This window comes from Narcine bancroftii, chromosome 5, assembly GCF_036971445.1.
Source record: "Narcine bancroftii isolate sNarBan1 chromosome 5, sNarBan1.hap1, whole genome shotgun sequence".
Classification (NCBI taxonomy): Eukaryota; Metazoa; Chordata; class Chondrichthyes; order Torpediniformes; family Narcinidae; genus Narcine; species Narcine bancroftii.
Window position 1 is genome coordinate 249423633 of NC_091473.1, and position 26509 is coordinate 249450141.

The 26509-nt window shown below is 40.7% G+C and overlaps 1 protein-coding gene across 9 annotated transcripts in view; it reads left to right on the plus strand.

The window, feature by feature from the left end:
- Positions 1 to 26509, plus strand: part of pik3c2b (phosphatidylinositol-4-phosphate 3-kinase, catalytic subunit type 2 beta) — a 148152-nt gene that overhangs the window by 26363 nt on the left and 95280 nt on the right. For all 9 annotated transcript variants that reach the window (XR_011358511.1, XR_011358510.1, XM_069942020.1 and 6 more), the window contains 7 exons: positions 211 to 311; positions 2714 to 2868; positions 5924 to 6044; positions 19006 to 19117; positions 21032 to 21111; positions 21841 to 21904; positions 24695 to 24841. Coding sequence is in view for 7 of the 9 variants with exons in the window: in XM_069942020.1 (XP_069798121.1) it covers positions 211 to 311; positions 2714 to 2868; positions 5924 to 6044; positions 19006 to 19117; positions 21032 to 21111; positions 21841 to 21904; positions 24695 to 24841 (780 nt within the window). In the remaining 2 variants the exon portion in view is untranslated. The remainder of the gene's footprint in view (positions 1 to 210; positions 312 to 2713; positions 2869 to 5923; positions 6045 to 19005; positions 19118 to 21031; positions 21112 to 21840; positions 21905 to 24694; positions 24842 to 26509) is intronic.

Below are 26509 nucleotides of genomic sequence, written 5' to 3' on the forward strand. Positions count from 1 at the left end.
TATGTTCTTACTGCCTGTGAATCTTTCTAAGTTAGATGGTTATATTTCCAATCACCAGAGCTTAGTTGAAAAATAAAGTTTACTTCTTCAGTTGAAGAGCTTCTATGGATCTTCCTTTTTATTCATGTCTGTAACTAAATATATTAATGATAATGTTATTAATAATTACATTTAAGTAACAGTTGCAACAATATATTTCTTTTATTTCAGAGCTCGTTTAATCAAACCTTTGAGATGGGAACGTACGAGCTACTGGAAGTCTCAGAAGAACGAAATGAAGAGGTTGCAGCTTTCTGTCACATGTTGGATGTGTAATTATCTTTTTTTTAATTGAAACTTTTCCACCTTGCTGACTTAAAAAACACGCAAGTCTGCAGACACTGTGGTTGAAGTAAAAACAATGCTAGAGAAATTCAGCAGATCAAACGGTGAAAAGACAAAGATAAAAATACATAAACAACGTTTTGGGGTTGAGCCCTTTATCAAGGTATGGAAAAATGTCAACAGGCATCTGAATAAAATGATGTGGGGGAGGAGCATGGTCACAAAGGCAGGAGGTAGTAGGTGGAGAAGGGAGGGAGGGCACCTCAGCAACCAAGGGGAGGAGGGATGGCTTTGTGAATGGAGAGGGAAGGGGGTGGAGAGCTGAGGGAAATGACAGGAATGGTGGGGGGGGGGGAAAGAAGAGAGAGCAGGTTAGTGGAAAATTGCTCTTCCTCCTGTATTCTTTCCCTCAGCTCTCCACCCCTTCCCTCTCTATTCATCTAGCCATCCCCTCCTCCCCTTACTGCTGTGCCCTCCCTCCCTTCTCCATCTATTACCTCCTGCCTTTGTGACCATGCTCCTCCCCCCACACCCCTCCCTCCTTACCTTTTTATATCAGATGCCTATCGACATTTTTCCATACCTTGAGCATGGTCACAAAGCCCATGGTTTCAAGCCCGAAACGTCAGTTAGGTATTTTTAATCTTTGCGATATAAAAGACTCTGACCTGCTGAACTTCTCCAGCTTTTTGTGTTTTTACCATGACCTCCAAGTCAGCAGGTCTTGTGCTGGTGTGATAATGTTTGTGTTATGTCTTAGTTGTGCTTTTTTTAATTAAAAAATCTAACTAATATACAAATATGGCTTACACTTGATTATTTAAAGTTCTTTGTTTTTCATCATGGAAGAATTTGGTGGTGAAGGCTTGTTCAATAGGCACATTTAAAAGATTCTTAGACTGGCACATCATGGATACAGCCAAAATAGAGGGTTATGGGTATGAGGTAGGGAAGATTTAGTTTTTGGAGTAGTTTTATATCGGCCTGCACAACATCATGGGCCAAAAGAGCCTGTACCAGTAGTTCTCAACCTTTTTCTTTCCACTTGTATACCACCTTGAGTAATTCCTACTACCCACAGAGCACCTATGGATAGTAAGGGGTTACTTAAGGTGGTATGTGAGAGGGGAGGAAGAAAAAAAGTTGAGAACCACTGGCCTATACTGTGCTGTGATGTTATAATGTTCTATGTTTAAAATAAATTGTGGGTCAAAATCATTTGATTAAGAGAAATAGAATTCAGTCTGAGAGCCATATAACCACTTACAGCACAGAACAGGCCAGTTCGGCCCTACTAGTCCATGCCGTCACAAATCCCCACCCTCCTAGTCCCACTGACCAGCACCCGGTCCATACCCCTCCAGTCCTCTCCTATCCATGTAACTATCCAGTCTTTCCTTAAATGTAACCAATGATCCCGCCTCGACCACGTCTGTCGGAAGCTCATTCCACATCCCTACCACCCTTTGCGTAAAGAAATTTCCCCTCATGTTCCCCTTATAATTCCCTTGCTGTGAAAGGGGATCCAAGACCCAAAATGGAGAAATGATTAATGTTGAAAAGAATAATCGAGTAGAAGATGTATTGGGTGAGGCCGTATCTGGAGTATTATGTTCAGGTTTGCTCATCTACCTACATGAAGAATATCAATAAGATTAAAAGGGCAGAGAAAATTTTCAAGGATGTTGCCAGGGCTCAAGGAGCTGAGTTAAAGGAAAAGTTTGAATAGGTTGGAACTTTGCTCCCTGAGTGTTGGAGAATGGAGGGATTTGATAGAGGTATACAAAATTACGAAGGGATAAAGGTGAGCAGACTTTATCCACTGAGATTGGGTGAGACCAGAACTGGAGGACATGAACAAAAGGAGAACATTAGGGGAACTTCTCGCAGAGGGTGGCAAGATCGTGGAATGAAATGCCAGTGGAAGTGGTGGATGTGGGTTCGATTTCAATATTTAAAAGAAATTTGGATAGGGATGTGGATAGGAAAGGTATGGAGGGCTATGGTCTGGGTGCAGGTCAATGAGAGAAGGCAGAATAACAGTTTGACGTGGACCTGTTTCTGAGCTGTAGTTCTAGAGAGTAATGGTATGTAGTTTATAACCTTTCAGATTGTACAAGGGGAAAAACTGAAAGGCTTGTAAATTTTCATGGATTATAATGAATTTGGCTTATGATGTTCTGTCATTTAAGCAATGTCATGTCCCGTCTATGAAAAATAGTGAATTATTGGCGATTAAGGTGATTTCCTTGTCACCAATTTACAATGAATTCTTCAACAAATCAAAACTTGAGGATGTTTTAAAAATAAAAAAAAATATGAAATTTCTTGGGAAGGTCAGTGGTGTAAAGTTTAAAATCTGCAATTATTTTTGTTTCTCTCTTCTTAGGCTTCGAAGTGGCTACACCTGTGAAAGTGGAGAGAATGTGGGACTAATTTGGAGTCCAGTTGTTATCCGCAATGACCAACATGGAGATGGGATCAGTGTGAAAGTTACCGTGACTGCTAGCAGCCTTTCTGAGCCACTTACATTCACGTGTGATGGTGAGTTTCAGAATCCAGTTTATTGTCACGAACATGAGTCATAAAATTTGTTGTTTTGCGGCAGCAGGATTGTGCATTACGGGGGTCAAATTTCCTGAAATTACAATTCCATAAATACAAGATTAAAAGCAAATGAGTGCAAGGAAGAGGAAAAAGTGAGGCAGTGTCCATAGGTTCGCTGTCTGTCCATAAATTTGATGGCGGAGGAGAAGATGCTGCTTTTGTAACGTTGGGTGTGTGAGTAGATTTGGCAAATGGCTATTCCATTGTTGGAAAGCATCTGATGTATGCAGTAAGGATTACATGTTGTTTAATCGAGCCGTGTAGACATTTTTTTTTTTAACTTTGTTTATAATATTTGGAACACTGTAAATGAGCTCATTGTTGAGTGTGTTCCTGTGCAATTCAATAAAATGTCAGCAAATTCGATGTCTTTTGTTAACCTTCAATTAAATACTCCATGAAGTGTTCTGTCATAGTACTTTTTGCATTTTGAACTCTATTTGGCTTGTGATTCATAACACATTCAACCCATTGAATTAAAACGTTTTATTCTCTGATATCTGATCAGGCTTTCTTTTTATTTCTCACATTCATGGAATGGCTACTATTTATTGTTAATTTCCCAGTTGACCTCTGAACTGCATTGGCTTTCTGGGCCATTTCAGAACCAACCATTTGATCAGTATGGAGCCACCTTCAGGCTAAGACCAGTAGATTTCTTTCTCTGAAAGACATTAATAAGTTGCATGGCATTTAGAAAAATCAAATGGTTTCGTGGTCATCTTTACTGATGCCTTTTTTTTCTCCAGATGCATTGTTCCAAAATTTTCATTGCTCCAACAGTGTTTATGAGATTTGGATTGTGTCATTGAAATCCATTGTCTAGACTTCTGGATCCTTGGCAGTAATTCAATTGCCATGTTCCAATAAACACTTGAAAAAGTCTTAGCTGGTCATTGATTTATTTAATCAGTTCAAATTTATTATCGTTTGATTCTGCAAGGAGAAACCAATGAAATTGTGTTCTGTCCTTGGTGCAAACACATGCAAATACACATGCAGACAAACTGTACAAATGTAGTACATATATACATTTCGGACAGGTTCAGATTTTGGCTCCCGATACCCAGCCTTTCTGCGACTCTTCACTTAAGCTTGCAGTTGGTTCGGCAACTTGGTGCAGAGCTTAGAATAAAAACAAATAGGCATTGAAATGAGCATTATTGTGAGTCCTTTCAGGACAGGGAACAGATTGAAGGAAAAATGTTTGTTTCCCCACCGGATTCATGTTAACCAATCTTTTGCAAAGAAAGTTAATTTATGGAAAAACTAAACAAAAGTGGAATTACTCATTTCATTATCGATTAAATTGCATTTAAAAGGAAAATGATCACCATCAAGAATTCTGCTCTATTCCTTAAAAAAATTAATTTATTTACAATGCTACAACACACTGCCCATTGAGATACAACTGTAGATCTGTCGTGCTAATACTGTATTTAGTGTGAGTTTTATTTAGAAATGCATAATTCACATGATTTAAATGCTGGAAGAACTTAGAAGATCTCAGAGCATCGCTACTTAGATGTAGTTCACTCATACTGGTATGAGTTCTGTAAAGAATTGGTATATCGCAAAATGCCAATTCCTGCTTATGATCAAATGCAACAAACTACAAGATAGGAGGGGTTGTGGGCAGCGAGGAAGTTGCAGAGGAGGGATCTGGATCAACTGGGAGAATGCGTCAAAAAATGGCAGATGCAGTTTAAACCAGACAAGTGTGAGGTGTTGCATTTTGGAAGGGTAAACCAAGGTAAGACATACACAGTAAATGGTCGGGCACTGAGGAGTGCGGAGGAGCAAAGAGATTTGGGAATACAGATACATTGTTTCCTGAAGCTGGTGTCATAGGTGGACAGGATTTTAAAGAAAGCTTTTGGCACCTTAGTCTTTATAAATCAAAGTATTGAGCACAGGAATTAGGATATTATGTTGAAGTTGTTTAAGTCATTGTTGAGGCCAAATTTGGAATATTGTGTGCAGTTCTGGTCACCTAACTACAGGAAGGATATCAATAAGATAGAAAGAGTTCAGAGAATATTTACTAGGATGTTGCTAGGTCTTCAGGAGTTGAGTTACAGGGCAAGATTAAACCGGTTGAGACTTTATTCCTTGCAGCGAAGAAGAATGAGGGAAGATTTGATAGAGATTTATAAGATTGAGAGGTATTGGCAGAGTGGATGCAAGAAGGCTTTTTAAAAAACTTAGATTGGGGAAGATAAATACAAAGGGTCATAGTTTTAAGCTGAAAGGAGAAAGGTTTAGGAGGAACATCAAGGGAAAGTTCTTCACTCAGAGAGTGGTGGAAGTGCGGAATGGGCTGCCATCTGATATGGAATGCGGGGTTCGATCTTGAGTTTTAAAAATATATTGGATAGATACACGGCTAGGAGAAGTCTGGAGGGGGTGGGAGCAGGTCAGTGGGACTAGCGAAATAGTGGCCTGCACAGAAAAGGGCCAAATAGCTTGTTTTCTGTGCTGTAGCGTTCTGTGATTCTACATTTTTCACATCTGATAAACAGGAATTCTTGAAAGGTTACCTGATGCCACAAGACCTGAATTGAACATTTACCTCATTTAATGCTTTTTTGGAAAAAAAAACCTGACTTCCTAAAGATATTGTACCTAAACATACGACTTTGGAATGTGATGTGTTTCATGGAGTCATTGGTTTCCTGGTGCAGGATTTTTAATACTGTCTTTCTACCTCCGTAATCCTGCTGCCTCTAAATTTTCTCAGCTGTTCTATTTTGTAAGCCTGAGCTTAGTTAAAACCCTTCAGCCTATGATCTTTGAGATCTGGCAATATGTGAATTCTGAAAAATCTTAATTTGTCTTTCAAATATTTTAATAGTCTCAGCCTTCTTGATGGTGGTTCCTTACAGCTTTAAATACGGAGACGTGCAACCAGTGGTAAAAAGAATTTGAGGAAAGACTATTAAAGGACACTTCAAAATTCAAGATGTCGCTGACTGTTATCCTTGTTTTCCAGGGGGATCCACGGTGGATCTGATCATCTATCAAACTCTCTGTTATATTTATGACGATCTCAGGGGCATAAATGTGGACAATTTTATCTTGAAGATCTGCGGATTGGAAGAATTTCTACAGAAGTAAGTTGCTTCCTGAAGATTAAACATGTAGGTGAGTAGGCTACGTGAGACATGGAAAGCGTGAAGCGTTCAGTGAGCTGCATTGTTGAACACACTGCGCCATGAATGGAGGTAGGTTGGAAAAGTATTGGGTTAGTTTTGAGCATTCTTCACTTTGTAAGTGTCACTATGTAAATGGAATTGGTGATAGGATTTGAATGTGAGGATTTGTTTCCCATTTTGTCTTTTTCTTCTCTCCTAAAAATTCCTGACTCTTCCCTGAAGAATTGGACTCTAAATGACTCCTTTCCATTGTCAAGGAGACTTCAATTGTGAGGCAAGAGACTTCAGGAACATTGATGTGGAGAGAACTTTTGGAATGCAAATCCATTGATCCTAGAAAGATAGCAACACAAACAGCTAATGTTTCAAAGAAGGTGCAAGGTTTCCTTTTGAGATTGATTTGGGAGTTGAGAATAAAAGCTAAGAAGCCATGTTGCAGCTGTATAAAACTTTGGTGTATTGTGTGCAGTTCTGGTAGCTGCATTACAAGCTGGATGTGAAAGCTGTGAGAGAGTGCAGCAGGTTCGCCAAGATGTTGTCTTGATTAGAGAAAATTACCTACATTGAGAAGTTTTGCAAACTCGGGTGGTTTTCTTTTGGAGCATCGAAGACGGAGGAGTGATTTGATGTAAAATTATGAGAGTCATGGATATGGCAAGCTCTCCACTGGTCACCGAGACAGAGGTGCACCAAAGAAGAGGTACAAGGACTGCCTAAAGAAATCTCTTGGTGCCTGCCACATTGACCACCGCCAGTGGGCTGATATCGCCTCAAACCGTGCATCTTGGCGCCTCACAGTTCGGCGGGCAGCAACCTCCTTTGAAGAAGACCACAGAGCCCACCTCACTGACAAAAGACAAAGGAGGAAAAACCCAACACCCAACTCCAACCCACCAATTTTCCCTTGCAACCGCTGCAACCGTGTCTGCCTGTCCCGCATCGGACTTGTCAGCCACAAACGAGCCTGCAGCTGACGTGGACATTACCCCTCCATAACTCTTCTTCCGCGAAGCCAAGCCAAAGAAAAGAATTTACACCCCCAGTACTTTTTGAACACTGGGAGGAAACCGGAGCCCCCGGAGAAAACCCACATAGACACAGGGAGAATGTACAAACTCCTTCCAGACAGTGCAGGATTTGAACCCTGGTCCAGTCCTGATCACTAGTGCAGTTAAGGCGTGGCGCTAACTGCCACACCAACTGTGCCGCCCTTTAAAGTGAGAGGGAGAATGTTTAAAGGAGATTTACAAGGCAAGTATTTTTAATCCACACAGTGGTGTCTGGAAGGTGCTGCCTGGGGAGAAGCAGGTAAAACAGCCGTCTTTAAGAAGCATTTAGAGCAACACATGAACAGTCAGGGAATGGAAATATATAGACCACATGAAGGTAAATAGGATTAGTTAAAAATTGGCATTTTGGTCACAGAGCCTGTTCCTGTGCTACTACTATTCTATGTTCTTAAGTGTATATAAGTTATTGGGTTAGTATTCAGGCATGAAAACTATTCTTTAGCAAAGAGTTTGAATACCACCAAGGAAGTTAGGGTGGAATTCAATTCATTGAATAAAAAGCTGGTGATGCACTGGGTATCACCAGGATGGGCCAGAAAAATACCAGATGATAATTTCCCTCTTGCTCTTGACTTTTCACTTAGCAGCTTGAAATGATGATGTTGTAGCAGCTACTAAAGAAATACAAACACACGCCAGAGTAGTTCACATTGCCGTGCTGTGCGCCCACTCGGCCTGCTACCTCGTGCTACAAAGTTCTTTGAGGTTGACTTGTAGTTGCAAGGGCATAAAACCACATCAACTTGTCATGCATCTTGTTTTCTGCGACACTTCAAGGGATTGAAAAGGAATGTAATGGGATGCCGAGATGCAATGTTAAAGATCAGCTGGCATTCAATTCAAAGCCATGTTTGCAATAGATTTGCCAGCTTTTGCTAACCACCCCCACCCCCACACTACCCCTCTCCCCACCATTGGGACTATGATATTGGATCCATAACCAACATTCTGGGAGTTATGGTGGTTGGATTTCATTCCACCATGGTAATTAGTGCCCATACCATGAGATGATTTTGCATGAGATATTAACAGTCACTAGTAAAATGGAGAAAAGAAATTGTGTGAATAGAGCTTTACTTCGAAAGTAAGTTGGACGTTTGGTACTTTAGAAATTGCAGTGAAAAGCTTGACTGCTCTAAATTGAACAAGTTGCAAGTCCTAATGAGCTAAAAAAAACTTTCAGAAATGTGCAAGCAACATTCATCGTATACAACTCTTACAGGTTGATTAGGTTTCACACAGAATAGAACTGGAGCTTGCTTGGCAACTTGTGGTTTCAATTTTTTAATGTCAGTTTTTGAGTTTTCATAGCAGCTGTTAAATTTCATTTTGAGAACAAACCTAGTAACAGCCACCAGGTATACTCCTCTCGTCCTTCTATTTGCTCATTGATCTTTGTGTATGCAAGTACTCCGTGTCTGTAACACTACTGTGTGTGTGCAGGAATGTGCAGACGTCAACGCAGACATCATTTGCATGTGGAAACAAAAACGCCACTTGTGCAGAAAGATGCGCTCACGTAGAAAGATGTTTGAGACCCTAAAACAGGACATCTCACTCCATGAATGCTTTTAAAAAAAATGTTTTTGAATTTTAAATTTCGACATATAGCACGGTAACAGGCCATTTTGGCCTATGAGTCTGTGCTGCCCAGTTTACACCCTATTAACCTACAACCCTGGGACGTTTCGAACAGTGGGAGGAAACCAAAGTCTCATGGAAAACCCACGTAGACATGGGGAGAACGTACACACTCCTTACAGACTGTGTAGGATTTGAATCCTGGACTGGTCCCGATTACTGGCTCTGTAAATGTGTTGCGCTCGCTGCTACCCAACTGTGTCACCACTTTGTTTTCTCCGGATGAACATGCATTCTGTGATCTTTGCATGCAAACGCTCGAGTGGTGATATTATTCACATGTTCACACAATGTCTTTGTATGGTGTTTACTAAATACTATCCCCTTCTACAGACAGCATGAAGCATCTACATGCTAAAAGTGCGTGTAGTCCAGTAGAATACTTCACTTTGTTTAGGCCGAATTCTGAGTTGCTTCCAAGAGAGTTTGGAGGCAGCAGAATATTTGTGGCTAATACTGAGCTGAATGCAAAAGGTGCATTTAAGTGATGTAAGATTAACATGAGAATAAGCATTAAAAAGACACATGGAAAATAACGAGAAGTTTGCGTGAGATATTAACAGTTTTGTGTGTTGATAGGTTGCAAAAACAGTCTCTGTGTTAGGTATTGCAAAATTATTCAATTCTCAGTGCTGAGGCAGAGAGAAGGGAGGTGAAAAGGAATCCCTCCTGAATCTATATAACATTATGAGGGGCAGAGATAGGATAGACAACCAGGATAATTTCCTTGGGGTGATTAATAGATGTCCTCTGGTACTTGCTATTATCACCCTAAGGAAAATAAATAGAAAGTTTAGGGGAGAGTCAGAAGTAGTTTCTTTTTTTTTTTACACACAGACAGTGGTGTGTTCCTGGAATATATTACTGGGAGTTCTGGTTGACACATGTTTCCAGAATAATTTGTATGTAGTTGTGGAATAAGGGCAGGTTTGTCCGTGCTGGCCTCTCAGATGGAGCATGTACTGGCAATAGGCTTGCTGTTTGGGAGGTTAAAGGTAAGGAGAAAATATACAGATAATGGCAAGGCTCTGTCAAAACATTGATGTGCAGAGGAATCTTGGGGTTCTGATCTATGGTCCCTTGAGAGTGTACATTGGGCAGTGAAGAAGGATATGCCATACTTCATTGGGTGGGGAATTGTGTATGAGAATAAGGAAGTCGTTGCATCTTGGTTCAGCTGCACTCTGATTATTGTTTGGCGCAGACACATTGGGTGAAGGGCATGTTCCTGTGCCATACTAATAATCCAGTGGATCTATTAGTGATTTTCATAAAGCTGGTGCTGCCAGTCCTCGGGAAATCTTATATCCACTGGAGAATGCCATTCAAAGTTGTGCAATTTCCTCTTTCCAACTAGAATGGGAGAAACTCTTTAACCCCTCAAACCTCATCTGCATTTCACAAAATCATGGCAGATATGTGCTTAGAACAGTGTTTCCTAACATTTCTTTTGAATAATAAGGGAATCGAAGGTTATGAGGAGATTGCAGGAAAATGGAGCCAAGGTAGATCAGATGTGAATTTTATTGAACTGGTGAACAAATAAAGAACTGTAAAAAGGGTAAGAAAAGTAAACAAGCTGAAAGTGAAATACATAGAGGATTTATAAAAAAATCAATAAAATCCAAAAATATAAGAGACCTTAAATGAGTCCCTGATCGAGTGTGTTGTTGAGGAGTCTGACGGTGGAGGGGTAGCAGCTGTTCCTGAACCTGGTGGGTGCGAGTTTTGTGGCACTGACACCTCTTTCCTGATGGGAGCAGTGAGACAGAGCGTGTGCTGGGTGGTGTGGATCCTTGATGATTGCTGCTGTGGTTCAGGGTAGCACTTGAGTGTAACTACTTCTCAGGCAATGCATTGTTATGCCCATGTGATTCTGGACTCTCTGGGGCAATTACGAGTGCTGCTTGGATGTGTGGCTGAAAACGTCTACTATGTAATAGGCTTGTGGAGATTTATCATGCAACTTTCATACATGAGCCAAAAATATTGCCGCTTTGACCAGTGGGTGCAGTCATGCCCAGCAGACCTCCTCTTTGTGACAGGATATGTGGCATTGAAAGATAAGTGTAAATTTGATTGTTAATCGTACAAGCATGGAAGGTGCAACATCCTGTGTTTCAGGCAGGCCCACTGGGGAGGTGGCAGAACAGATCCCTTAATACCACCCATGAATAAACAGCTTCTAGAACTCAATGTTGAGGTTGTTATTGTCCTATTTTAAGAGCACGTTCACTGGCGTGAAGAATTTGAATAAGGGCTGAAGTCAGTCATCAACTCCGTCGAGCAGCTCCATTTCATGGCAAGATCAAGGATTTTTCTGACAGTCGCCAAAATTGTCTGACACAGCATTTTATCAAAGAGATGACAAGGCGTGACGTTGACAAGGCGTGACGTTGACAAGACGTGCTCTGGAAAGCAGATGATGATGCAATTGGGAATCAAACAAGTAATAAGCAATCTTGCTCTTTTACATTTCCGAGTCACTGTTGTGTCACCAGTTCATTCTCTCTCTCTGTTCTTCTCTTTGGCTTGGCTCTCTCTCTGTACTGTGTATATATATATATATATATATATATACACACACACACACATACACACACATACAGGCACGTGTATTATATATATATAAATAAATAAATCTGTCTCTGTGTGTGTGTGTGTGTGTTATATATGTATATATCTAACTATATAAATGACTAAGCATTCGAATCAAAGTTCTAATTTATTGTCAGAGTATATAAACGACATCAGATACAACTCTGAATTTCTTTTTCTGCGGGCAAGGCAGAATTTCTAATTACTGGTAACTAATCTTTAATAAAAGAAAGAAACTAAAAAAAACTGTGCAAATACAGAACTATAAATAGTTATTAATAAATAAATAATGAGCAAGGTATGACTCCTTACATGGGTCTCTGAATGTGACTGTTGTTCAAGAGTCTGATAGTGGAGAGGTAGGAACGATTCTTGAACATGGAGGTGCGAGTCTATTACTCAGTTTGTTTGCACGTCCTTATTGTTTATGTTTCTCTTTTTTATATGCATATATTTTCTTGAATACAGGGTTTTTTTTTGCACTACCGATAAGTAGAAAGAATCTCCGGGCTGTATGTGAAGTCATCTGAAAAACTCCAAAATAACGGGAACTGATGGATAAATTTGAACCTGTACATCCTTCCTGATGACTGCAGCAAGAACAGAGCATGCCCTTGATAATTGCTGCTGCTCTCCGACAGTAACATTCCATTGTAGATGTTTTTGATGGTAGAGAGACTTTTGCCTGTGATGTACTGGGCTGAGTCCACTAACTTGTGCAGGATTTTTCACTCAGGGGGACTGGTGCCCCCATACCAGGCTGCGATTCATCCAGTCAGCATGCAAATCAATGTATCAATCTGGTGTCATGTGCTTTCCTCTGTTGGTGCAGTTTTGCTTTCTTTAACATTGTACAGTGTTGTGTCAGACCAAATATTGAAAACTCAAATGCAAGTAGCATACCCTGTATAACATGGTTAATACGTTCCAAACAAGTTCAGTGTTGTGGAAAACCGCACTGTTCAAAGCATTATTACAGTGCACTTTAATGCATTCCAATCCTAGAAAAGGGATATATAAAACTGATCTTTATTGGCAATAAGTGAACATTATTTATTTAAGAAAATATTTGTCTAATGTAGATTTGCATCAAATTGCCCACTTGAAACTTTCACCGAAGTTCGATCGGTACCACTGTGGGATAATGAAGGGGTCCCGATCGCATTGGGGATAGCAATAACTTTCAATGCAGCCACTTAACTCTCTATTGCACAGCAAATTCCAGCAGTTCCCCTCCATAAAAGCTGGTGTTGTGGTTTGGAAACTTGCTGAACATAGATGAAAAAATATAGATTCCCATCTCTGTCAGGCAGCGTGCTGAGGGATAGTGCAGGGAGCCCGATCACAGTGGGGACAGCAATAACTTTCAACACAGCTACTTAACTCTCTCTATTCCACAGCTCAGCACCTATATTTCAGATATTTCAGAATAGAGGCTTGCAAGATATTATGAGGTGGTTTAAATAGCAACCACAATCAAACTTTAATGTTGCAAATTCAAAACTGCAGGTCAGAAATTTCAAACTGCTATGACAAAACCCACATTTTTCAAAACTGTGTTATACAAGGTATGCCTGTATAGTAAAACCCCCTGGTATCCGGCACCCATGGGGTGCCGAGTAAGTGTTTTTTCCTGATGCTTGAGGCCTCCTCTAACAATGCCTAACTAATACATGTGGTATATTTACACTGAACAAACTTCACTTGCATGAATATATAAACCTTAAATCATTTTATTTTATTTTCAGCCATGCTCTTTGAAAACATTTAACCATTGCTGCATCTGCAGGTTCCTCCCCTCCTCAGAGCTGCCTAAAATATGAGTTATAGATGTGGTGGTACACCACTGGCCTACTGCAGGGGGCAACCTCTGTACCTGCAGGAGTGTAAGGGGACAAGACAACACCTGGCTGCTTGTCAATCAGTCGGCCTGAATGGATCAAGCCCCACCCGGTCGGGTGTCAATCACCCTCCGGGATATAAGCCTGCGCCGGCCTCCCGAGGCCTCACACTGAGTTGCTGCAGCCACAGCTGGCCTGGATCTGTGGAAGTTTTTGTGGATTAAAGGCTGTGTACAGTCTTTACCTTGTGTGTGTCTGATTCTGTCTAACAGCGCACCACAATAGATAATTAAACCATCCTCCCACAAGTTTACAGACAAAGCCTCTCTCTGGGCCGACTTTTACTTAGCAGGGATAAGGAGACACTTGAAGAGAGTCACCTCAACGGTGAGCGGCGTCGATCAGATTTTCATCTTGGGCGACTATTCAAAGAGCAGGTCTAAGCAAAGCATGACCAAGGCACTCTACTGATTAATATTTCCTCCCATCTTCACCAAATGTTTGCATTACTTCAAAGAACATTTACGTTTCCAAGTTTAAACATGTATTTTTTACCTATTATTTTATTCTTATTTATTTTAAGTTTTTACATTTATTTTCCTCTTTTTTTTTGTTTGCCAGTCGCTTGAGGCTGCCAGTTCTCTGAATTCGATACCAGGGGATTTACTGTACAACATTTTTTTTTAACTTCTTTACAAGCAATACAAAGATCTTGGGGACTTGCACTTAAGCTCTGCAATTTCTTTAAAATACATTTTTATCCTTTTTTAAAAAAAAATCAATGCCACATTATGAATTAATTTATATATATTGCTTTAATAAAGCCACCAATTTCAATCCAGGTATTGGAACTATTGAAGATTGCCCATAATCTGGTCGTCTTGATTTTTTTTCTCTTTCTTGCTTTCTGAATGTGATACAGCATTTGCTAATCAACAAAATGCAATTTTACAATACTTTTAAGGAAGTTATAACCCACAGATTTCCTTCCCATCTGTATTCAGCACTTCTCCTTCATCGGAGAGCAAAATCATCAGCTGTGGTAAAACACAAAAGTCTGTGATTGTAGTAAAAACACAGAAATGCTGGTGGAACTCAGCAGATCTCGCAGCATCCATAGGAGGTAAAGATATATTAACAACGTTTCGGGCCCGAGCAATTCCTTAAGGAGGGCTCAAGCCCGAAACATCGATAAGATACCAAAATCATAAACTTTACTCAGATTCAAAATAGGGGTGTTGTTGAATTAAGTCAAATCAAATCTTCCCTATAAATCTGGGTGGAACTGGGTGAACGCTATTAGAGGAATCATAATTTGTCAGGAACATGTCACGATAATTGTTTTGCTGAAGTATTACAGCTGCAAAATTGCTATAGAAATTTTTAAAATAAATATATTAGTGCAACAGAAGCGGAAATGAGCTAGTGTCTGGGGTTTATTGTCCATTCAGAAATCTGATGGCAGAGGGGAAGCAACTGTTTCTGTTCCATTGGGTGTTATACTCTGTGTTAGGTTAACTTGCTTCCACCTGGATTAGTTAAAGGGACTGATGGTCAGCTTCCATGATTCTAGTAACGCACTTTTAAAGCAGTTCTTGGAAATCATGTATTCTCAGTCTCATGCTGTATCACTTTTGTATTGCTGCGGCTATTGTAGGAATCTATTTTGAAAGGCAAAAATACCCTATAATTATCCTGTCCTCATTCATATTTTGTATTTTCAGAAGAAGATCATTCATAAACAAATCAAATGAGTGAGTTCAGGTGGCTGTTTATTTGGAGATCCAAGGTTTCTTAATTCAGGAATTATTTGTTTTGTGTATTGGTGCAAGTAAAATTTCTACTTTTTTTTAAAATAAATGCTCACCAGGTCCTGATGGGAAGGCTGATTCTCTTTAAAAATATATCGTAATCGACAATGGGACTGGCAGCAGATATTTGTTTTTCCCGCAGTAACTATTGCTCTAAGGCAAATAGCGCCTTTGGAAGACTACACAAAAGAGTCTGTCTGATGCGTTCGGTCTTTTGGCCTACAGTTTCTAGTGTTTCTTAAACCTGCCTGCCCAGTCTCAGCTGGTACTTGGGTTCAAAGCCATTTAAATGGCTGATAATTGAAGGTAAACACCTGCTTGTGAAGCAGTTCATCAGTCTTGGTTTACTGTCACTGTCTATGTATGAATCATAGCAGCATACATTTCCTTTCCTGCCAAATTGCCTTCCAGTCTAAACAAGATAATTCTTTAAATTTTACATATCTGCAACTTTATTTAAATGTGAATTTTTTTTGAAGAAATAACCCCATTCTTCTTCCATTTTTTAGCCACTGGATTGGTGGCACCCAATGCTTGTTGACTTGTAGAGCTGTCAATTAGAATGTGCATGAGGCATAATTTCAATCAGACAGCGTAGCTTGAACTCTGAAAATGGAGTGCAATCTGAAATGCTTCTTGTATTCCAAAAGTGCGTGGATAAGCATCCCATTTGATCAGCATTCTATTTTCTGCAGAGCTAAGAACAGGGAGCTGGCAGAGGGATTAATCATTTTTTTTTTGTTGGGGGGGGGGTGGTCTATGATAGACTAAATGGCATTGTTCAGTGGTTTTGTGAAGCTTCATCCAGCTTAAAGGGGATTAAAATTTTTTTCATATTTTTTTAATATACAGCACAGGAACAGGTTCCTGCCCATGAGCCCGTACCACCCAAATACACCAATTTAACCTAAAAATCTCATATGTTTTGGAGGGAAGGAACTGGAGCACCCAGAGGAAACCCTTGCAGATTCACAGGGGCCGCATAAAACTCTTACAGACGCCACTGGATTCAAACCCAGTTGTTGGTGCTCTAATAGCATTGGGCTGACCGTTATGCTAACGGATGGCAGTCTCTTCAATCTGAGGCGCCTGCAAGCTCACACCAAGACACAAGAGAAACTTGTTCGTGAACTACTCTTTGCAGACGATGCCGCTTTAGTTGCCCATTCAGAGCTAGCTCTTCAGCGCTTGACGTCCTGCTTTGCGGAAACTGCCAAAATGTTTGGCCTGGAAGTCAGCCTGAAGAAAACTGAGGTCCTCCATCAGCCAGCTCCCCACCATGACCACCAGCCCCCCCACATCTCCATCGGGCACACAAAACTCAAAACGGTCAACCAGTTTACCTATCTCGGCTGCACCATTTCATCAGATGCAAGGATCAACAACGAGATAGACAACAGACTCGCCAAGGCAAATAGCGCCTTTGGAAGACTACACAAAAGAGTCTGGAAAAACAACCAACTGAAAAACCTCACAAAGATAAGCGTATACAGAGCCGTTGTCATACCCACACTCCTGTTCGGCTCCAAATCATGGGTCCTCTACCGGCATCACCTACGGCTCCTAGAACGCTTCCACCAGCGTTGTCTCCGCTCCATCCTCAACATTCATTGGAGCGCTTTCATCCCTAACGTCGAAGTACTCGAGATGGCAGAGGTCGACAGCATCGAATCCACGCTGCTGAAGATCCAGCTGCGCTGGGTGGGTCACGTCTCCAGAATGGAGGACCATCGCCTTCCCAAGATCGTGTTATATGGCGAGCTCTCCACTGGCCACCGTGACAGAGGTGCACCAAAGAAAAGGTACAAGGACTGCCTAAAGAAATCTCTTGGTGCCTGCCACATTGACCACCGCCAGTGGGCTGATATCGCCTCAAACCGTGCATCTTGGCGCCTCACAGTTTGGCGGGCAGCAACCTCCTTTGAAGAAGACCGCAGAGCCCACCTCACTGACAAAAGGCAAAGGAGGAAAAACCCAACACCCAACCCCAACCAACCAATTTTCCCCTGCAGCCGCTGCAACCGTGTCTGCCTGTCCCGCATCGGACTTGTCAGCCACAAACGAGCCTGCAGCTGACGTGGACTTTTACCCCCTCCATAAATCATCGTCCGCGAAGCCAAGCCAAAGAATAGCATTGGGCTGACCGTTATGCTAACTGTACCGCCCTTGATCCTTGTCAGTCGAATTCTCATTTGTATCTTTTCCACTCTGAATTATCTTGATTAGATCTGCCCATTTATGGGACCCAGTCCAGCGGTGGATTGAATTTAAAGTGTGCATCTTCTGTTCAAATTCATTCATGTCCTTGCTGCAACTCGCAACATCACACCGTCACTCTGGTTTTCTCATACTCTGAATGCACAACCAATGTTTTGTTTCTTGAGATCCTGGACCCTATCCGGAGTTTCCTCCCTAAACCTATCCCATCCCCCCTCCACCCCCCAACTTTCCTTGACAATACTCAATGAAAAGCAGGTTAGGTTTCAGTCACATCTGCTAATGTCTTATTCTTTGGCCTGGTGCTGTGTTTTGTTGTAATTGCCTAAGGGAGTTTTACTGCAACACAAGCAGATATTGTCTCAGAGAGTATTTCATAAGTAAAACAAATGACTTGCGAGGCATTTCTAGTTTTCATGTACCGGCATTTTCAATGGAAGATGTTTTCTAAATATTTAACTAGCAGGTTTTTTTTTCCTATCTCATTTAATGGATGCAATATTGGCATTTTGGGCATGTGAATGGACCATTTCATTTATCACAGTCCAACTCAGTTAGGCTTGTGGAGAAGGGATGGTGCATAAATGCAATGGCACCCTGCTGGTTTTTAGAATGAGGATGTGCATCTGAAGACACAATCCAGTCAGCTTGTTATTTATGCTTCTGGCTACATCAGTAAAGGCAGCCAGAGAGACATTGGGGAGCAGGTGGCCAATTTTAGTCAAGGGCCAATTAAGACTTGAAATTGACTGTGAACCACCTTTTGTATAATTGGTCTAGGTTGAGTGCAGTGGGTACCAAGTAAACAAGATCAGTTAAGCTACTGAATATTCAACAATATTATGCTGGTTAAATACATAACCTCTTCAATATCATGTGATATTATGAAGGGTGTTTTGCAAATAGAATACGAAGTTGTGAAGCAAACATTACCATATATACGCATGCAATAGTCAAATTTTGTGGACCAATTTTTAGGGTAAAATTTAGGGAGTGGACTTGTGCACATATGCTACTTTTGACCGAAGTAAGTACCTGCGTCATTCAGGAGTTCGGATGGGCAGGCGGCCAGCCAGGACTGGGCGGTAAGTCCGCGTTCGAGGCATCAGGAGCGCAGATGGGTGGTTGGTGGTAAGTTCATGTTCAGGGTGTCGAGAGCTCTGATCTGCGGACAACTGTGGTGTAGGCGAGAATCTGTGGTTGGGGTGTCAGGAGCTATGATGGGAGGGTGGCCTGGGCATAGGGAGCTCAGGTTGGTGGGTGGACGCCCAACTGGGGCCGAGGTGAGATTCTGCGGTCGGGGTGTCGGGAGCTCAGATGGGCAGGTGGCCAGGGCTAAAATAGGGGTGTTGACTTTTACATGGTATTGACTAGTACCCAGGTATATGCGGTATTTGATGTAATATTTCAAGAGCCATTGGAGATGTACAAACCGCTATATAACTACCATGGAAAAACAATAGATTGGAACTAAAAAGTAGCTTAGAAAATAACATAATTGAAACTGTTTTGATCTGTTGTTTGATTCTCTGAACCATGTATTACACTGATCAAAACTAGGATCAGTGGTTAAAGCCTTGCTCATTTTTATTTTATTTAAAAATTGATAGATCTGAAAGTTGCTTTAGTGGGTTAAAGTGTAACTGTTATCAATGTATTGTTCATTTAGCTCTTTTCCAAATTTTGTGAGAAGGGATCTGAGTTTTAATTTGAATTGTGACTGAATCGATTCTCTTTTTAGTAAACACACAATCGGGAGCCACAAATATGTTCAGTTTTGCCGCAAGTTTGATGTCGACATTGAGCTATACTTGATGGAACTCAAAGCAGTTTGCAAGGACTTGATGCGCATTGTAAGTGATTTAAAAGTTTCAAATCCTGATTCCATCAATATCTTAGAATCATCTGTGGTATAAGCTGAATAATTCAATTGTACAAATGCTTACCTGTATCACCTGGTTATTGACCAGATTTAAAAAGGGGAAGTCACCCAGATTTCATTTATGGTCCTCTTTTATTAGTTATTTCGATTGTGAATCGTCCAGGACATGCTAATTCTGCATACATGAATCCCTTGAGGTTTCAATGTCTGATGGCTTGTCTTTGTCAAACAATCCTTCTGCTCAGTCTATAATCTCATAAATAATATTTATTTGAACATAATTATTTGTGCCCCAATATTCATCATCTTTGCTGTACTCAGTCATGTCCTGATATTACCATGCTACAGGATAGCAGATTACATGGATGGAAAATTGTAAATCGGTACATATAATTTTCCAGCAGATGAAATTCAGTGTGGATTGTGTAACACAACTAACATCTGACTGGCATGGCTCTTAAGCAAGCAGGCTGATTTAACCATTCTATTTAAAATGGATGGAAGGGATTCCCAAGTCCTAGATTATTTTGGGGACAGTGGGGAAAATTGTATTTGCTGGGTACTGTGACTGGGGCATGGCTGGCACTGAGGTAGTGACTATTTTGTAAAAACACAGAAATGCTGGAGGAACTCAGAAAATCCCGCAGTGTCCGTAAGAAGTAAAGGTATATAACTTTCGTTCAGAGCTGAGAACTTCTTCAAGGACTGAGTAAAAAGCAGACAGGCTTCTGAATTACAAGAAACGGCAGGGGGAGGAGAGCAGATCAATAGGCAAAAAGTGCTAATTGGATATGGAGAAGAGGCCAAGAGAGAGGAAAGGTGAGAATCGACTGAGGAACGGGGGTTGGCTCTGTGAATGCAGAGCTGGGGTAAAGGAGAGAGACATATCTAGAGGAAAGGAGACATAGAGATTGATTGGTTGGGGGGGAGGAGATGGTTGGCAAGGAAAAAAAAGTCAATTTTAATATCATCTGGGGGAGGGAGCCAAGTGAGAAGATGAGGTGTTGATCCTCCAATATGTGGGTGGTCTCAATCTGGTAGTGCAAGGGAATGGGGCAGGGAATTGAAATGGGTGGCCATTGGAAGATCCCCCTATTGTAATTGACAGTGTTGAAGTGCTCAATGAAATGATCTCCTAAGCCACTTTCAGGTGGCCAGAACTCCTGAATGTAAAGCCACCTATTCTACCCTAAAGCAGCTGTCGGGTGGCCACGTGAAAGTGGAGAACCCAGCCAGGAGGAACACTTACCTAACCCTCCTCCTGTAGGTATATTCTCCGGCTCAGAGAAATCCCCCCATTGCACCTGAAAGCAGCAGTGGGACTATGGCCACAGACCACAGGAGCTGGCATTCGCTCGGACACGGCTCTCCTTCTGCCGGCACGTTCAGATGACAGAAAAGCGTATTCTCCGTGGCCACCTGAACATCCCAGCTGCACTCCCCCAGCCGCGTCTACCGGCGCATTATCTGTGTCCGAGCACCTGAAAGCGGCTCTAGTCTCTCTGATGTAGAGGAGACCACCACAGGAGCGCCGGATGGTATAGAGGCTATTTTGTTTCAAGGAAGCTTGCTGCAGAGGAGATGATTCACCAAAAATGTAAAAGGTGAGAATTCTGGAAACAATTAGCAGGTTGGGCAGCGTTACTGATAAGGAAAACCGAGCTAATATTTCAGTTCTGTTGTTTCCCTTATCACGGGTGTTGCCTGACCAGCTGAATGTTTCCAGCATTTCCTGTGTTTATTTCAGATCTGCACATTTTTTTGACATTCCTTCAATATTGTGACTCTTTTATCCGTCTGTCCCTTCCTGTTTTATTTTGCAGAGGACAAGGAGTGCAGAATGATCTAGATCGGTTACAACTAACACTTTTTTTTCCCCCCACAGGCCTGTGATGACAAGAATCCATCAACTCTCAATCATTATATACATCTACAAGAAAGACCCTTAAAACAGACCATAACCAGGTGAGAGAGTTCAACAGTCAACCTGTAAGTATTTGAGCATTGTTACTTGAGGGTGATAAAATGATTCCTATTTTATTTGTTTCTCTGCATATGTCAATATAGTTCCTCTTTCGTCTCATTTCTGGGTACTTTACCTAGAAAAGTGAATGGTAGCTACTAAGTATCTCATCTCTGCTTCCTGTTTATGAACATAAAATGATCTGTATAGCAGATACAAGTTGATTCCAGAGATTGGCCTATGAAGAGAGAATGAGTTTCCTGGGACTGTACTCACTGTAATTTAGAAGAATGAGAGGGAACCTTACAGATTCATTTAAAATTATGAAAGGCATCGAGGTAAGTAAGTTATTTCCATTAGAAGGGGAGACCAGAACTAGGGGACATAGGCTCAAGGATCAGGATGGTAGATTCAGGACTGAATTGAGGAACTGGTGAATCTGTGGAATTCGCTGCCCATTGAAGCAGTGAGGCTCCCTCAGTAAATATACTTAAGTCAAGTTTGGATTGATTTTATTTTCATAGTAAAGCAATGAAGGGATGTGGGAAAAAGGCAGGTAGTTGGAGATAGCCGATCATTAGATCAGCCATGATCTCATTGATTGGTGGAGTAGACTCAATGGGCCGGATGGCCTTCTCCTGCCACTATTTCTTGTGTTCTTGTAAGTTCTGTCCACCTCTGTTTACCAACAATAACTTCACTGCTTATTTCATTTGTTTTATTTCATGCAGGCAAGCTCTGACCCTACTCTTTAACACCTACCAAAATGAATTGGATAGCTTTCTGCTGGCAGAGGTACGTAGTGTGACCATAAGACAAAGCTTTGGCATATTGGGTAGGCCTATGTTTGATGTATGGCAGTCTTGAACTTGTAACGCTGGTCACGATCAACAATGTTCAGGGCCACTATCGTATTGTACCCCTGAAATTTTCCTTCCTTTTCTCTTCCCGCCGAATTACTGCCTCCTCCAGAGTTTTGAGTGCAGGGGTACCTCCCAAGAGTGGCCATTCTTGGTGATTTTTGTATTTAGCATTTGAGTGTTGTTAGGAAGAGGGAGTAGCAGCACAGCATGGCTGTGCCTTGCACTGAACTAGCCCATGTGTGTGTTTCTCGGCAGTGGGTACTAGATAGTGCTCAGCTGCACGGTCACCATTGGGTTTCAAATTGCATTTTGATCAGAAACTTTAATCAAAAATGCAATTTAAATTGTTAATGTGAACATTTGCATTAATACCTCAAGAAATACTTTTTAAAGATTGATTGCACTGGACAACAATTTTTTTTCAAAAGGTGTTCTTCCTTTTAAAAAAAAAATTGGGGATTATGAGAGACAACTTCAGACTGAACACAATGATAATTTCAGATTTGCTGTATCGCACAGGAAGTTGCAGAAACATAAAATTAACTTTTATTGAAATTAGCAGGTTTAATTGAATAACGATGCTGTCACGTTGCATTAGTTCAACTGATCTAAAAATGTTTTACTGCTGATTTTTGTTTGTACTCGGCATCTGATGCCTCTTGTGTCAGTGTCCAATATTTGTCGACCAGCATTAATGGATTAAAGTTGCCCTGATGCTGCTTTTCCTGGTCACAATGTCGTGGTGAAACCTTTCACTATGTTCATCACTGACTGCGCCAAGGGAAGAAGTCCAAATGTGAATGCAAAAATTATTTTTTTCAATGATATATTACACTTTGTGGTTTTGTATGCTTGAAGCATTTTCAAAATTTGATAGGAAATCACAAAAATAGGTTACATCTCTTAAAAAAAAAAGGAACATGATAGTGTTACGAGCCTAGAGGACCCATATACCCAGCAGCAATAGATATTCAAGAAGACAAATGGTTACTTAAACAAAAGTTGCTTTTAATTATCTTTAAACATGAAAACAGAATCACACTTTAACTTATCACGATTGACTTAACTAACCTAACTTAACCCCCATCTAATTCTAAGCACACGTGTATGTAATGTGTGTGTAAGTTCGGAAAAGTTATTTGGTTCACAGTCCAATCTCACTTCTCATTCCTCCAAATTCACTGGTTGCAAATTCTTATACTGTGCAGAGCATTTAACATTTATAAAGTTCACCAGGCTTTGGTGCTTGAAAAGTAAATGGTTACCACTCAGGAAGGTTCTTGTCAGTTTAGAGAGATTTGTTGTTCCAGGGCATCCACAACTGATTTACTTCCAACTGATTTACTTCGTCTTGCTGACGAAAATTGCCCCTTCAGGGTTCTCCAGATGATGACCTCTTTCTTTTAGGTTACCACAGAGTGCTTTTTTGTTTCTCTTATTCCAAATGAAACATTACACAGCCAGTTCTCTCCTCTTACATGAACCACAAGGGCTTTGACCAGGCCGAACCAAGAACTCACAACCCATCTTCCAAATGGGGCTTTCCACAAGTTTGCCAGCTTGTCCTGTTCCAGTCCCAGCCGCTGTTGATGGCTGTAACACTCTAGAAGTGGTGTCTGTGTGTCTCTCTCTCTTTCTGAGAGAAAACCTTTTTGACTGTCTGCTTGCCAAACCATATGACCCTCTTAGACAATCTGTGGCTCCGACAAGATCTTTCATCTGTTGCCTTTTTGTAAACAACAACCCATTAGTTAAGTCTCTTGGGCACTCTCCAAAGCTCTTGCAAAGGCTGTAGGGCCGATATGTCTAACATTAGCAGAGCCCCAGTATTTCAAATAAGATCTGTTTTAAAGTTTTTATGTGACCTACTCTAACAAACCCTGCCCCAATTTATCTCCTAAAAACATATCTATATACTCTTGTCACAATAGGAACATTTTAAGATGATTTTTGTGATAAGCAGCCCAAAATCCATAAAATACACACAAAAGTGTTCAGGAAGCAAAATCTTCATTGTCAAGTTTAATTACTGCAGCTGTATTGAAACAAGTGAAAATAGATTTAAATTCACTGAAAATTATTTTTAAACGAACTGTTCTGAGCTTTGAAGTAGTTCTATTGTTTGTGCACTTTTTTGGAACTTATTCAAAATTGTCCCTATTTGTTGACCCTGAGTACCTAAAACAAATTGCACAACTATCTTTCTTGACTGCAAGCAGCTGATTCTCACATTTTATTCTCGTGAATTAAAGTGTAAATGGGCATTTTAAAAGAAAAATAAGATGAAATTTCCCTCAATGTTTTCTGCACTTTTGGTCAGCTCTAATCTGTATTGTGATTATTCTGTATCAATTGGCGGGGCCAGTATAAACAAGGTCAGATACCCATGGTGTTTGGCTCAATGGGGACTGTGTAAAATGTAATCTAAGTGTTGCTATGTGTTTACTGGGAAAATGTCCTGACGAAAGCTGTTATTGAACTGAAGTCGTCTACCCTGGATGTTTACACAAATCTGGATTGGATGTAGTGTGGTACATGACATCTAACTGTAGGTGGTTTGCCATCTGTTAACATTGAGGAGAAAGATTACTCGTTCATCACAATGTGTGATGGCAGCAATGCCAGTAGTTTTGTGAAGGAACTGTGTTCAGGTACAAGAAGGAAAGGATTTGGGGACTTTGCTATTGCACTGGTTTATCTAATGTACTTTTGTTACTTGCAGGCTGATCATTCTCAGAAAGCCGAGAGGGTGGTGCAGTCTGTAATGGCAATTTGCAATGCGCTTGCCTCAGTTGAAACAAAGGAAATAACCAATGCATTGAACCAATTGCCACCCTGCCCCTCACGTCTGCATCCCAGGATACAGAAGGTGCAGAAACCCATTTATGCTTATCTGCCAAAGTGCTGCTATTGCTTTTATCCATTCATCATGTTTCAACTATCATTCTTTAAATACATTCAATATATGAGTAAATATCTCTGGTCGTAGAAACTTGACTTTTTTCCTCTTGGCTATTTTTAATCCCATGCTTCTATTTCTGGGAGACTGTCTCGTACTGATTAGCTAAATGGAGATTATACAGAACTTGCTGTCTTTCTGACTCAAGTCATAGCCTAGGCTACGTGCTTCCTGGCTTGACAGAAGATCTCCCGTGCTTCCTTTTAGCACAGTTTCCCAATGTCTTTTGTAAAACTAATATGGCGCAGGATTGCTTTACAGCTAATGAAACAATTTTGAAGTCATAGTCATTGTTATGAGTTCGAAGAAATAAGAGTATTGTGTGTCTTTACATGTAGTTCTCAACTTTTTTTCTCCCAATCACATACCACCTTAAATAATCCCTTGCTAACCACAGAGAACCTATGGCATAGGATGGTGAGTAAGGGATTATGTGTTTTGCAGTGACATTCCAACCAACCTGTTTTGTAAAGTGATAATTTATTCCTTAATCAACATTGTTCAGGTAATTGTGGGAGGAATAAAAGTGCCATCTCCTCAAAGTTATAATATATTTTGCAATTTGCCAAGAGTCGATGTCTAATCCAGTGTTCTCTCATTTCTGCACCACGGTCAAGCTGGATACTGTGATGAGTCTACTGAATTAAATTAGAATCAACCACTTTTGATCCATTGCCACTAAGCAATAGTTGACACCCTGCTACTGGAACATGCTTTCCATGACCTATCTGAATTTAATTTTTCTCAATTTTGTTGTTGTATGTAAAGCTGTTCACTTTTAAGGTAAGATTGCACTGGTCAATCTTAAATTAGATGTGATTGTTCTTGCCAAGCCACATGCAGTTTGAAGCATTACTGACTCACCACCTGTCATGCACTATAGATAAAATACATTTTGGCAAGAACTTTTACAACCAGTGAACCAATTGGACTTTTATCCCAGATGTCGAAGTTGAGGGAGTTCGGGGAGGCGGGTAAAGTCTGAAAAGTCTTCAAATGCTCATGACTGGAAGAGTTGTTAAACTTCCAACGCACTCGCAGCACAAAATTAGTGCTCTCTGAGAATGGAAGGAGTTGGTTAAAATCCATCTTTTCTCCCACCACCAGGTTCCAGGACAGCTTTATTTCCAATTGCTATCAGAATCTTGAACCTCCTAATCATAAACTACTCTTGACATCACAAAAAAAGGCCTGACTGCGTGATTGAAACACTTTTTTTCTTGTACTACTGTGAATATTAATTCTCTATCTTTTATATTCTCTTTCTGTACAGTAACAACATGTACTATTGAGTCATTTTTATTTTACAATGTACGTGTTTGGCTGAAGCAAGTAAGAATGTTGCTTTATCAATTTAGTTCTCTATTGTCAATAAAGCCTTTCCAATGATGTTCATTTGTTTGTAAAATAATTTTTGAGTTTTGATTTCCTTTTTTTAAAAAAAAAAGAGAAGCTGGCTCAATGACTGTCCTTTGAAGTCTTGCTCCTAATATGTGCATGGCTGTCCCGGCTAATAAAGTGAACTATTAACTTAGAACATTGTTGGAAAGCAGCTGGTCCATTTCTATCTATTGAGAA